Here is a 14,122-nt window from a genome sequence, read left to right as displayed (position 1 = left end):
TATATTTAAATGAAAATAAATAAATGATATTTTTACCTTCGGTTTTTTTTTACAGATGCCCAAACGAAGTGAGTGGAACCAGCTGCTATTGTGGGAAATTCGTTGGACTGCACGATGATCCCAAACAGTTGAACATAAGGTTTCAGTTTTTTCAGCCCGAAAAGGATCTCGAAATTCAACCCGTCACAGGAAATCTGAATTATGGTGAAGTAAATAATGGCAATAATATTGGACAAAGCAGCCTGATATCAAGTTCAAATGTTTATTGTTTTATTTTATTTACATAATTTTTATAGTTCCTTCTCTTCTTCTTGTAAATTATGCTCATCTGGAAAAGTACCTTTTAAGAAGCTAATTCATTTTTAAAAAAATATAATTTGGTATACTATCTAATCGATAACTATGTGATTAGGCTCACCTCCTTGTATCGGCCATACATAGTATCTAAGCCAAAAAAGTAAACAAAAATTATTTTTCATCTTTGAAGTACTCCTGCAGGTGTAAGTTGACTGAAAGAGGAATATGTTAGTGTTCAAATGTTTAATTTTATAGATGTAATGCTTCACTATTGCTATATTTGAGTATGTGATGTACATTAATTGAAGACTATTGATATTTCGTTATAAATTATTATATATAGTTAAAATTGAGCATTTACCTATAATTTGTTATTATGATTTAGGACCATAAATTAAATCAATATATGCAATAAGAAACAAAACAGAAAATGTTTGTCAGACCGACTCACCTATCAAAGTGTGATGAAAGATTTTTCAGAAGTAATATTCATTTTTAACAACTCAACAAACTCTTACATACGAAAAAAAAGTCGGAAAATACAATTTTTTAGCCCAAATATTTGACCTTACATGGAACTTTGTTTTTTTCTTTTCAAAAATCTAAAAAAATATAAATAATTTCAACACGACTCAACCAATCTGCACCAAACATGGCGATGATTTAGGGCTCTATAAACTAAACCAAAGGGCACAACTGTATGTATTTAATTAAACAAATTAGAACCGGTAGATATAAAATAAAACGTTTTAATTTTTTTTCTTGACATGAAACCAATATTTCCACCTTACAAGGGAATAGGTTGCTTAAGACGACACGAAAAACTGATATAAAATGATTTTTTCTAAAACAAAAATTTGCTGACCTTCTTTACCCCGAGCCACAGGGACGTGACGGCCGTGCGGGTTGGGGCGCTGGTCCCAGTAACGCTCGGTTCGAAACGTTGTGGGTTCGATTCCCACCTGGGGTAGTTAAATATTCATTTTTCAGAATGAATCTTGACACTCCCAATTGGTTAGTACGGGGCTGCAACCCAGGTAGCCGGCAGGGGTTGGCAAAAAGGACCACTTGGCCCACTTGCCGGACTTGTTTCCCCCCACCAATTACCAGTACCAATACCCCCGAGCCACAGTTGGTTTTTAAACATAATATAGGTTAATAGGATGTTCTTTGGAAATAGATGGATCGATTAGTATACAATAACCGTGAAAAAAAAAGAATACTTTGCGAGCTAAAAACAAAAAACACTTCATGTAATAACTTTTTTTTTACCTCAGTATTCGGGGATTTAACTATACTTAACTCTTCCCATGTCAACAGGGAAAATCGTGAAAAACTGCACGTAAATCGGTTCAGTAATAAATACAAAAATTTGTAGTAGATATTCGAGATTCGACCATTCCTTTTATTTTATATTTAGAGAGATAATAATTTAATTAAATAATTCCTTTATTTAATTTAATAATTACTTTAATGAATGAGAAAGCTTTATTTATAAAACTATAGTCTTTATTCAGATACTATCAGCATAAAAATACTGCTATCAACGCACAAAAAAATTAAACAAAAAATTATATCTTGATCTATGGTTATATAGATAAAACGTCAAACAAATAAAAATGGCAAAATCGCTTAGGAGCATAGGGTGGTATTGCATAAGCCCTGAGATATATTTTTCATAAATCAAAAATTCTGTCAGAACAACTAATAATAAATGTTTTTTTCATTTAATTTTACGAAAACTACTCCTACTAAGATAAAAATTATAAAATACTTCGTAGTACATTAAAATAGCTTTAATTTGACTGATAATAGATATCTGTACATCTAATGACTCTTGAGATATAGATTTCCCAACTTATTTTATGAGCAGTTGTTTTAAAAAAAAAAAAACGTATGTAGCGAGAGGAACAAAGAGTTCAACTACGACCCACTAGAGTGCAATACCTCAAGCCTCACCAAAGCTTTCAAATTTATATATTATTGTATTTATAAATACATATTGTTATTTTTACATATTATTAATTTTTATACATATTACTTACCAATGTCAATAAAATTATAAATAAACGATGCCAACCATATAACGTAAATAGCTCTTTTAGGGCTTATATTATAACAAATATACTCTTCTTTAAATGATGTCATATAAGGTTAGTTGAGTTGGTAGTTTTAAAGATAGGGTACGCCAAATGAAAAATAATTTTTTTTTAACGTTGTGCAACAGCCATAATTTTTTATTCCCCCTAATTGTAGTGTACAGGCTCACCAATTTGAACTAGTAATTATATCTAGGTTTCGAGTAATCAAAAATTGCAGTGAAACAACTGACTTTTTTCTCTTTGGGCTTTTGTACTATAACTTTAACTTAATTTTTATGACATTCTCATTATTTATGAAGATTGGTAATTAGATGATTGTATCTCAATTTCATCGAATTCCATCCGATATTTTACTTAAGTGTGTTAAGAAAACGTATTTTCTTTCGAAAATGGCTCGTCAATAAGATTTCATTGTCAAACGACAAATCAAAATTCATTTGAAAAAATATTTATAAAACTTCTTCCTAAATTTAGAAATATAGGTAATTATTTACCCAATATTTTACCAGAAATTATATTAAAGTTCTGATCTATGTAATTTGAAGTAATTTTTTACTATACAGGTTACTATTTTTTCTATGCAGGAATATAAGATATTATATATCGTAAAAATGTATTGCTGTTAAAGAGGAAAAGGTATTTTTTGTTAATTAGCTTAAATTGTACAAATTTTTTTGTTCTTTTTTTTCAGAAAATCAAAATATACTTGATCCTAAGGCCGGAATTAGATGTAGGAGATAATTCAAGGGAAATCAAGATAAAAAAACCAGTTAGTATCTCTTGATATAACACTATATAAGGTATAATAAATAGTTTTACTATTTTTTTTTCCAATAAAACTACAAATAATACAAGTTTGTGCGGTCTACTTAGAAGGATAAGAAGATGTACACCTAAATTCAAATACTTCGTAAAATCCTTATATAAAAACCTTAATGTTTCTCATGTAACCAATCTAGCCCGAACCAGATATCAATCCTTCCATTATAAACACCCTAACCATCAAAACCCTTCTACTTCTATTCCTGACAATCCTCCAAAGCGTCTGAAAAGAAGATGGTCTCGAGACCTTCTTGTGTAGAAATACGATTAGAGTGCTACTAATAGGTAGTTCCACTACATGCCTGCATCACTCCATTTTGATCTCACATCAAATTTACTTTATGTTTTTTTATGTAAATAACAATAAATAAATAAAATAAAAAAAATCCCTAGAGTATCAGATTCCTGCTTATGTAGTGAATTTGGTTCTCCTAAAATAAGAGGTTCACTTGTGGATTTTCTTTGTAGGAAGCTCAGATTTTCTTTTATTGGTAAAGTCAGTTTCAATAAATTTTTTGACGATAAAAATTTCCAACTTATATATATTTTATTCTAAATTATTATAATGTTGCACAACGTTTCGGGACTATTTTCCCATACTCATGCACTTTAATAAACTTCATAATTAGTCAAACATTTAATTTCACAAAGGAAATTATGCCATTATCCATATAGCTGAAAAAAATTCCTTCACACTGTTTTAATTTATTACCGGATAATGTTAACACGATATTGCCCAATTCTTCCTATGTCAGTTTTAAAATTAACTCAGACCACGGTCCAGTTATCCTTTTCTTACATTCCAGCTTCGTTCCTAAGCCCTCTCCTCCCTCATTGATTAAAGGAAAGGTTGACTGGGACAAATTTCGCAATGATTTGGAAAACAAACTGAACCTGAAAACTACACTTAAAACTAAACATGACATTAACGAAGCAATAAAAAACTTGACCGAATCTATAAGAATTTGGATTTACGACAACACAACGACCGGTAAAATTAATAATACCATACGTACTAACTTGCTACAGCACATTACACATCTTATTAAAGGAAAAACGCAGAGCAAGAGCGAAGTGACACAGGACTAGATACCCAGCAGATAAAACATATTATACTACATTGACAAACAAACTCAAAAGAAAACTTTAAAAAAATCAAAACACAAAATTTAAGTAACTTAAATCAAAACCTCACAACTATTGACAAACCTTTATGGGCGGACATTAAGAAGCTTCCTAACTTCAAAAACTTTAATCACCCTCTTCTTACTGAATCACAAACATGGACGAAATCAGACGATGAAAAAACTCAGGTATTTGGTCAGCACCTTTCTAAAACATTTGAGCCACACCCTGATATCCTTAATCCAACTCATATCGAATACATTAAAGAAGAATTGAATACTCCACTTCAAATGACCCTTCCTCCTAAAGCATTTCATTCTTCAGAGATATCCAACATCATTTAGAATTTACTTTCCCTCAAAGCTTCCTGTTATGACCCCATTACATCCCATATTCTAAAACATCTTCCTCGAAAATCTCTTTTCCTCACCTACATCTACAATGCTGTACTCAGATTCACATATTTACCTGACCCTTGGATATTATCCATAATCAAAATTCCCAAACCTCAAAAGCCGCCATAATACCCATCCTTCTACCGTCTTACCTCTCTGTTACCTATCACGGGAAAATTCTTGAGAAACTCATCTTGAAACGCCTGTATCCCATCCTTGATTTAAACCACATAATCCCAGATCACCAGTTTGAATTCCGAACATCCCACTTCACTATCCAGCACTACCATCGTGTGATTGATGTCTCGTCTTCATTGGAGCGCGGAATGTACTGCTCGTTTTTCTTGATGTAGAACAGGTTTTTGATCGAGTCTGGCACCCAGGACTGCTATACAAGATCCGTGAATTCCTGCCCCCTACATACTTCCTTATTATCGGTTCTTATCTCTCCGACAGATTATTTCAAGTAAATTACAACGGCGCTTATTCATCCCTATTCCGTCAGTCTGCTGGTGTACCTCAGGGTAGTATCCTTGGTCCTATCTTTTATACAGTTTTCACAGCTGACATCCCAATCCCACATCACCACCCATAAAGAATGGAGGATTAAAATTAATTCCAATAAATTCCACCAAATCACATTTACTCTTCGTCGTAAACCAATGACCTCTTGCCCTATAGTATCCTTTAATAATACCCCACTTATTCCTGTCGAACAGATCCGTTACTTAGGACTATATCTCGACAAACGACTGACATGGAATCCTTATACAAGACTGAAAAGACAGGAAACTGCTCGTCGATTCCGACTATTAAAACATTTACTATCCTTACAGTCCAAAATCCTTCGTAAAATCCTTAATGCCCCTTACTTTATCACAAATCAAGTCATCCATCAGGACCTCAATGTCCCCTATGTTGCCGATTTGGCCAAAACCAGATACCATTCCTTCCATGGAAAACTTCCCAACCACCCAAAGCCATTTTTTTCTAACCTGGCTTCTTCTTCATTACCTAATAATCCTTCTAGGCGTCTGAAAAGAAGATGGCATCGAGATCTTCACCTCTAGAAATGTTATTGGAGTTCTATCAGTGGGTAGATTCTCCACATGTTTGTATCATGTCACTATGTCACCTACAGCAAATTTACTTGTTGTATATATGTTATACAGTTGTAAATAACAATAAATAAATGATTAAAAAAATTAACAACATCTTTTATATAAATAGATTATAAATATTTTTATATCATCTGCTTTCTTTAAAATTTTTACTTTTTTAAAATTAAATTTATAGTAATTCTCTATTCTATGTTTCACCAATGCTTTCATACAAATCATTTTTGTTTTCAGCCTAAAAAAAAAAAAATGAAAACCGAATCAAGAATACAAATTAAGGCAACCGACAGTCAGATCTCCAAAACGAGACTTATTAGAATTAAAAATAAACCAATAGTCAAATTTCACACTAGAATAAGATGTTTAATTTCAATTAATGGAATAGATTTTGAATCGTAAGTTAAAAAACCATGATTATTTTCTGTAATATTTAAACATTTTTCCAATATATAATTGAATATATTTATAATTTATATCAATAAGTTATTCAAGCACTTTAAAAATAAATTAGTTATCGATTTACTAAGTTAAACTTGTTTTTTGGAGAAAATGCAAAAAAAGAATAACTAAATGTTCTATGTCATGTTATTTTATAAACTTGTGATGTTCTGAATTAATTAAAACACGATGCACTGATTACAGTTTGCTTCAATTCATAAAAACCTTTCTTAAAAAAAAACTAAAAATCGTGATCCAATGGTTAATTACTTCTATAATAATTTAATTTTAAAAAATATATTTTAGCCTACATTTAATTTTAACAGCGATTTAGTTTCTAAAAATGAATTGGTGTATATTATATTAATTTATTTATTTTACACATAAAATCCCCGACAAAATATGAATATAAGAAGAAAAACAACAACAAAATTTGTACAATAATTTACAAGTGCTTTCTTGTGTTGTATGCATGAAACAGTATTTAGTTGTGTTACTGGAGTGAGAAAGTTTGTAGTATAAGAATAGCCAATGAATTAGGGCCGTCATAAAAATGTTTAAAATAATGAAAAACTGTTATAAAAGTATTTATTTTATATATAGTTTTATAATAATAAAAAAAACATTAAGTGGGTATAATGTGATTCAAAGGGGCAGCGGTAGCAGCGTGGTAACGCGACAGTCTACCAACCCACAGGTTGTCAGTTCGAATCCCCGGTTCCATCCGGGCTTTTTTCAAGCATAAAATAATGCAGAACTCACTGACAACCTCCCTCCAGGCATTTGTGAGGCCCGTTATCCAATGGGTGACACACACAAAACATAGTCGTGGGAGTGACCCACCCTGCGAAAAAAACCACGGCAAGAAGCGCCGATACTCAACGTATGATACAATACATGAAATGTATTGGTAATTGCATCGTGTAGAAATACGATGTATTTACTAATCATCGTGCGAGGACTTAGGCTTCCATGGTCTGTTGCCCATAAAATAATAATAATAATGTAATTCATATGATTCTCCTCAATTATGTTGATTAGTATATTGGTTGGGGAAGAAGAAATCCATTATTCTTTCGGTAGATGGCAGTAGTGATTGATATCTCGTAAAGAATTGATCAAACAATTTCACATTTATGCTCGCTGTCAAAGTGATATTTCACACTAAAAAAGTTCTTTTGCTGTTTTTGTTTGGTCCATTCAGTTATGAGTTACAGGGTGTGGGGGTGGAAGTCAACAAAGAGAAAATTCGATATATTTTACTGCATTTCTTTGATAAAGACGAAAATGCAAGCCAGGCTGTTGAAATTGTGAATGGTGCTTATAGTTCCGACAATGTAACAGCTAGTTACGCGCAATTTTTGTTTCGTCGATTCCGATCGGGTATTTTTGATGTTAAAGACGCACCTGGCACTGGCAGCCTCGTCGTCGAAAATTTCCATAAAATATTCGACACAGAAATAATCGAAGTTGACCGTCATGTTAGCAGTCGTAGCATCGCCCAGGAGCTAAAGGTCGACCATAAAACAGTTTTAAACCATTTGCACAAAGCTGGGTTCAAAAAAGAAGCTGGATGTTTGGATGTAACGCTATTAATACTAAAAAAAAACATGAAGGATCAAATTTCGATCTGCAAAGCCTTGGCCAAACGGAGTGAAATCGACCCACTTCTTGAACGGATAGTGACTGGGGATGAGAAATGGATCACATACGCCAACATTAGGCGAAAAAGATCGTGGTCAAAGCGCGGTGAAGCAGCTCAAAAGGTGGCCTAACCAGGACTAACGTTCAGGAAGGTTCTGATCAGCATTTGGTGCGACTGGAAAGGAATCATTTATTATGAGTTGATTCCATATGGTCAAACACTTAATTCGGATCTTTATTGTCAACAACTGGACCGTTTGAAGCTAGCAATTGGCCAACAGAAGAGGTTTCGTGTTCCATCAAGACAAGGCCAGGCCACACACATCTATAATGACTCGCCAGAAACTCCGGGAGCTTGGTTGGAAAGTTTTGATGCATCGACCATATATTCCGAACCTGACACCAAGCGATTATCATCTTTTTCTTGCATTGGAAAACTTTCTTAGTGATAACAAATTGGGATCGAGAGAAGACTGAAAATCGGTTACTAGGGTTTTTCGGCAATAGGAACAAAGAATTTTATGAGAGAGCCATTATGAAGCTATCTTTAAAATGGCAACAAAACAGTGCATATTTGATCTAAATCGGACAATCCGAAACATGTTTGATAAAGTCTTGAATTTCACGTAAAAATAATGGATTTATTTTTTCCCTACCTAACATATTAATTAACAACTCCACTACAAAAAAGTAACTAGCGAAATAAAGCTAACACATAAAAAGTTTTATATACTAACAAATTTGGACCGACAGTTTTTTTTTTTTTTTTTTTTTTTTTTTCGGCCAAGACTCCCATTGGAGTCCTATACTGCCTAACCATGGTTGGGGGTCAAAGTTCTTCATTTTGTGGGACCACCAATCAATGAAACATTCAACGTCCAAGGCCGGATTCGAACCGGCACCTGTCGACCGACAGCTGTCTTTTGTTTTATCTCACATTTTCGATTCTGCTTTCCTGAAACGTAAAACCACAAATTTTGAGTAGTAAATTTTTTTTTTCTGTTTGATTACGAACGTTTGTTATTAAAAGTTAAAAAAGAACACTGTCATGTCTATTCAAAGGTCTTTGAATAACTGAAGATACTTTAAACCGATATGAAATATTGTTAATTTGTGTTATCATTATTTCTTAAAACATTTTATTTAGGTTAAAAAAAAATTACAACCAATGGAGGGTCAGGAGTTCAATACTTTGTAAAGAAGTACTGTTACAAAACCAACGGTTATGCAAGGGGGTGTTCTGGTTGGAATTACGCTCGACCGCCAGATTTTTACCCAATTTAAGAGGCTGGGTGGACCCCAGGAGGGCTCCCGAACCCACAAGAGTTGACTCACGGCTGCAGTGTAACAGAAAACTATTTTCTGCCCAGTCGGACCCGAACTTGGGTCCTTTGAGTTAGCAGCCACGCGCTTTACCCCGTGGCCACCGCGCTCCCTTTCATTTAGGTTTCGTGGCAAAAATTATCTCGAAACATGAATAAATATAGAGAAAATTCGTATAGTAGTATTAATGAAACAAATATCACTGCAATCATAAAGAAAGTTAGTTGGTGGATTAAAATATTCACTTAAATATTATATAATTATTTTTAATTAAATAATTATACTAATTATGATTATCAATTTAAAAATTCTTTATTTATTAACAAAAAAGAGAAATAAAATTAAAATATTCCTATAACGCCCTTAATGTTCCATATGTAACCGATTTAGCCCGAACCAGATATCATTTCCTCCATTATAAACTCCCTAACCACTCAAACCCACTAGTATCTACCCTTGCTTCCTCTTCCATCCCTGGCAATCCCCCGAAGCGCCTGAAAAGATAGCCACGAGGTTAACAACATTAACAACAAAACCTACCTTCAACAGGTTAGGACTACACTTTATCACTAAATTTAATTTATTTAGAAGGTAGGTTTGATGTTAATAAGGTTAAATATAGACAACGTTTTGTGTGGAATAGTTTTGAATTTAAATTTTTTTTTTTTTTTTTTTTTTTTATAGATATTTATAACTGTACATAAAATACATCAAGTAAATTTGAAATGATATCATAATGGTATAGTACAAGCATGTAGAGAAATTACCCATTGCTAGCACTCTAAAAACATTTTTACGACATAAAGTCTCGAGGCTGTTATATCTTCTTTTCAGACGCCTCGGAGGATTGTCCGAAATAAAAGAGGAAGCAAGGGTAGAAACTAGTGGGTTTGAGTAGTTAGGGAGTTTATAATGGAAGGATTGATAGGGAACATTAAGGTCTTTATGGATTTTGTTATTTGTGACAAAATAAGGAGCATTAATGATTTTGGATTGGATACGAGGAGAGGAATTCGAAGGTTTAGTGGAGCCCTAAAGCTCAACTCCGTATTTTCAGATGGGCCTTATTACAGTCATGTAGATCAGTCTTTTGTAATGAATTGGAAGTTTAGACCGTTTGTCTATTAAGTTCTGTATTAGTCGAAATTGACGTGCAGTTTCCTGTATTTTCAGTCTTGTATGAGGATTCCAAGTTAATTGTTTGTCCTGCTGTAGTCCAAGGTAGCGGATTTGTTCGACAGAGGTAAGAGCTGCATTATTAAAGGAAACTGTAGGGCCGTCGGTAGGTTTACGACGAAGGGTAAAGGTAATTTGATGAATTTTGTTGGAATTTATTTTAATCCTCCAATTACGACACCATTCTTCGAGGGCTGTGATATGAATGGGACTGGGAAGTTTGGGATGCACTTAAAGGGTTATTATTAACTGCGAGCATACATGTATTATCGGTATACGTGGAGAGGTGGTTGGGGGAGCATGGTGTAGAGGATGGAACCGAGGATACTACCTTGAGGAACACCAGCGGACTGAGAATAGAATGATGAATAGGATCCGAATTTAAACTACAAAAATTTGTTAGTGAATAATCAATTTAAAAATAGTGTTTGAAACTGTTGTGGAATTATTTTAATATTTATTTTGTTTTAAAGATATGATAAGGGCATTTAGCCAGCGAAAGATACTTTTTAAAGGATACATGACATCAAGGATTAAGGTATATTAAAAAACATTAGTATTGTGTGAGGAAATAATGTAATAATAATATAAAAACAAATATTATACGTTGTCTCCTTTAGAAAGGCCTGAGGGCCAAAACGTTGGAGATGTTTTGAAATAAAGATTTGTGAGTAAACGAGGATCAATTGTTATTTGTGTTGATAATGGTTATTTAATTTTATTCCTTTACCTATTCATACAAATCTTTAAGATTTTAAGAAGATGGTCAGAGTTGCGGTCAAAAGAGAAACTAAAATAGTTTACAACTATTTTCGTTTCTCTTTTGACCGCAACCCTGACCATCTTCTTACATATAAAATTAAAATTAGTTTTGCAGAACATTTTTTTTTTCAAATTTGTCATTTAAGCTCTGCCAGACTATTTTTCAATGAGGATATCAGCCAATGTTGAAGAACATTTAGTTATACAATGAAAATCGTTTATGAAATTTTCTCTAAAATCTAAAAAATAAAATGTGAAAAATCGATTCTATAAAGTAGCACTGTTGGTCAGTCGATTTTATCAAAATATGTAATTTCGGTTTCCTACAACTTACTGTTTTTTGAGCTAGGCTGTCCACATGTACATAGACTTATGTAAAATAAAATTAATTATTTATTTATTTCAAATGTAGGTAATATGATAAAAAATAATAATGTTTACTTTGAAACTATGTAAATAATTAATCTATATATAATGTACTACCAAATTTAGATCTATAAACCAAATTTAACATGGTTTACTTCTTATAATACCAAACACATTAGAAGTAAAACTAAATATCTCGCATTCATTTTCAGGCGCTATGAAGAACTTTATTGTGACTTGTTTTCCAAATTCACAAGGCCTGTTATATACGTTGTCACACCTAATTCAAGGAAAGAAATAATATTTGCAAAGACAGCTATCGGTGGAAAGCGTACGGAAACACTATTCGTCTATAACATTAGTAACCAGTTGGTTCACCTTACCAGGAGTCACTTCTGTCACAAGGATATATTTGTCTGTCAAACGCTGCCTCCCTCACCTTGGGTAATGAAAAATAAAACAATAATAATGTGAAAATTACAATATTAAATATTATATATTATATAAATATTACAATTTAATTTCACAACGGTGTTGTTAATAATCCCCTTGTTAGATTGATAAAGAATATAATGGTATACCGATAGAACCCGATGGAGCTTTGAAAGTGCGCCTTTCATTCACTCCAGTCGATGAGAATCTAGTAAGTTTTTTTATTATATGTAAACATAAAAAATTTGATGTTTTATTTTTACAATACTAAAATTTTTTTAATTTTTTTTTTTGTAGGTTGAAGAATATTTTGAGTTTAAAGCAAAAAATACGATCATTCCATTAAAAGTTTCAGGTTATTAGCATAATTTAAATCTATATTTAAGTTTTATAGAGTTTCAATTTTTTATCTCTTATCGTTGATAAAATAAAATGAACAAATTTAATTGAGTAACATCACTTGAGAGATTAAATGTAAAAATGGCTTCATTTTAACAATTTTTTATATTTTGACTAGATAGGTTGGAATGTACTTGATGTATGATTATAGTCGTGTTATTAAATAATGACAAAGTGTTGGCGTGTTGGTATGTTCCCTACTTCTTTGCAGTAGCACTCGTTACCGAGCGACAAATATTGGGTTCTGAAATAAATTCATAGCGTTTTTTACGAATTTCAATAAAAACTTCAGATTCTTGTAAATATTTTTAATGAATTATATATGACCCATTTTGATCTATTAAATGTTGCCATCTTTCAGGTAATTTTTGATTCCGTCCTCTCAAAACTTCTCAGATGTTTGCCCAATGAACTCCACTATGTGCGTTTTGGAGTCCCCGAGCGAATTAAAGTGTTTCCCGTTAAGAAAGTTTTGAAGGACCCGAAATAAGTGAAAATCTGTTGAGACAAGGTCTGGTGATTAAGGTGGGTGGGGGATCACATCCCAGCCAAACTCTAATAATTTCTGCCGGGTCTGCAAAGACAGGTGAGAACGGGCGTTATCTTTATGGAAAACTATGCCTTTGCGATTAGCCAATGCTTTTGCTCAACCGCTGGCTTTAACTGTTCCAACTTGGCACATTTCTACGTAGAGTGAGGGCTGTCTGTGACCAATGCTTGACTTTGGTCATCATCAACATTTGAAGGACGACCCGAGCGCTTTGCGTCTTCCAAGTCAATATTTCCGGTTCAAAACCGAGCAAACCACAACCGGACGGTGCTTTCTCCTAAGGCATCATCACCATACATACAAATTGAAAGTTTTGTTAACCATCTGTGCTTTTCGGAAAACGGATTTTCCTTTTCGGAAATTAAAAATCATCAAATTGTGAAAATGAATTTTTTTTCTCTTCCATCTGGAGCAAGCAGAATACCGCTTAAAATAAGGAATCTGTTGAAACTGATGCATAAAAGCATCGTAAGTAATTCTTTTTTAGAATATGTAAACATTATTAACCAAGTAAAAATGATGTTATGAATACAGAGAGGATTAAATAGAAATATTAAAAAACACTACGAACTTATTTTACAACCCAATAGAAAAAGGCTAGAATAGCAAAATAATGTAAAATAGTGACACGTAATTTCAAATATGATTTTATATATAAATTTTTTTTTAGATATTTATAAATATATATTAAATTACACGTTGAAATTTCATATCTCTTTGCACTATCACTTAATGAATAGCAGGCCAACACTGTGTGCACAACTCATTGCAGCTGTACTAACAAGTAGTTGATTTTTTTGTTTGTATATATGTGCATTGAATTAACCTTTACAGAACCCTAAAAGTATCAATCTGATACCGTAAGTAACAGTTACACTAAAATGTCACTTTTGCCTTTCCTTAGTGAATAATGGATTGGTTCTACTTCTTTCCAGCAGTCATTTTATATATATTATTATTATATTTTCAAGAATATTTTAAATAGCTAGTGGAACTCCAGAATATCCGTTCCTGACCCACAACACCGCAGTTACTCGAACTACGGACTTATAGATAGGAATTCAGGATGCGAGTATTCGAACAGCTCTGTGAAATCTCACCGTCTAGCCTTGTTTAAACTTCTTTATTCTCTAGAAGGCCCATCCTTGTCCCGGCCAAGCATTCTACACCATA

The 14,122-nt window shown here is 32.8% G+C and overlaps 1 protein-coding gene across 2 annotated transcripts in view; it reads left to right on the top strand.

The window, feature by feature from the left end:
- Nucleotides 1-14,122, top strand: part of LOC106677135 (uncharacterized) — a 167,332-nt gene that overhangs the window by 147,119 nt on the left and 6,091 nt on the right. Inside the window, exons 17-22 of one of the 2 annotated variants that reach the window (XM_067051964.1) lie at nt 56-209; nt 3,091-3,168; nt 6,094-6,254; nt 11,781-12,012; nt 12,125-12,211; nt 12,298-12,355. In XM_067051964.1, the coding sequence (XP_066908065.1) occupies nt 56-209; nt 3,091-3,168; nt 6,094-6,254; nt 11,781-12,012; nt 12,125-12,211; nt 12,298-12,355 (770 nt within the window). The remainder of the gene's footprint in view (nt 1-55; nt 210-3,090; nt 3,169-6,093; nt 6,255-11,780; nt 12,013-12,124; nt 12,212-12,297; nt 12,356-14,122) is intronic. The other variant, XM_067051965.1, reaches the window with a different exon arrangement.

This window comes from Halyomorpha halys, unplaced genomic scaffold (assembly GCF_000696795.3).
Source record: "Halyomorpha halys isolate HHAL.00 unplaced genomic scaffold, Hhal_1.1 Scaffold88.1, whole genome shotgun sequence".
Lineage (NCBI taxonomy): Eukaryota > Metazoa > Arthropoda > Insecta > Hemiptera > Pentatomidae > Halyomorpha > Halyomorpha halys.
Note: the sequence above shows the minus strand (reverse complement) of the source record. Positions and strands in the feature narration are given on the sequence as shown.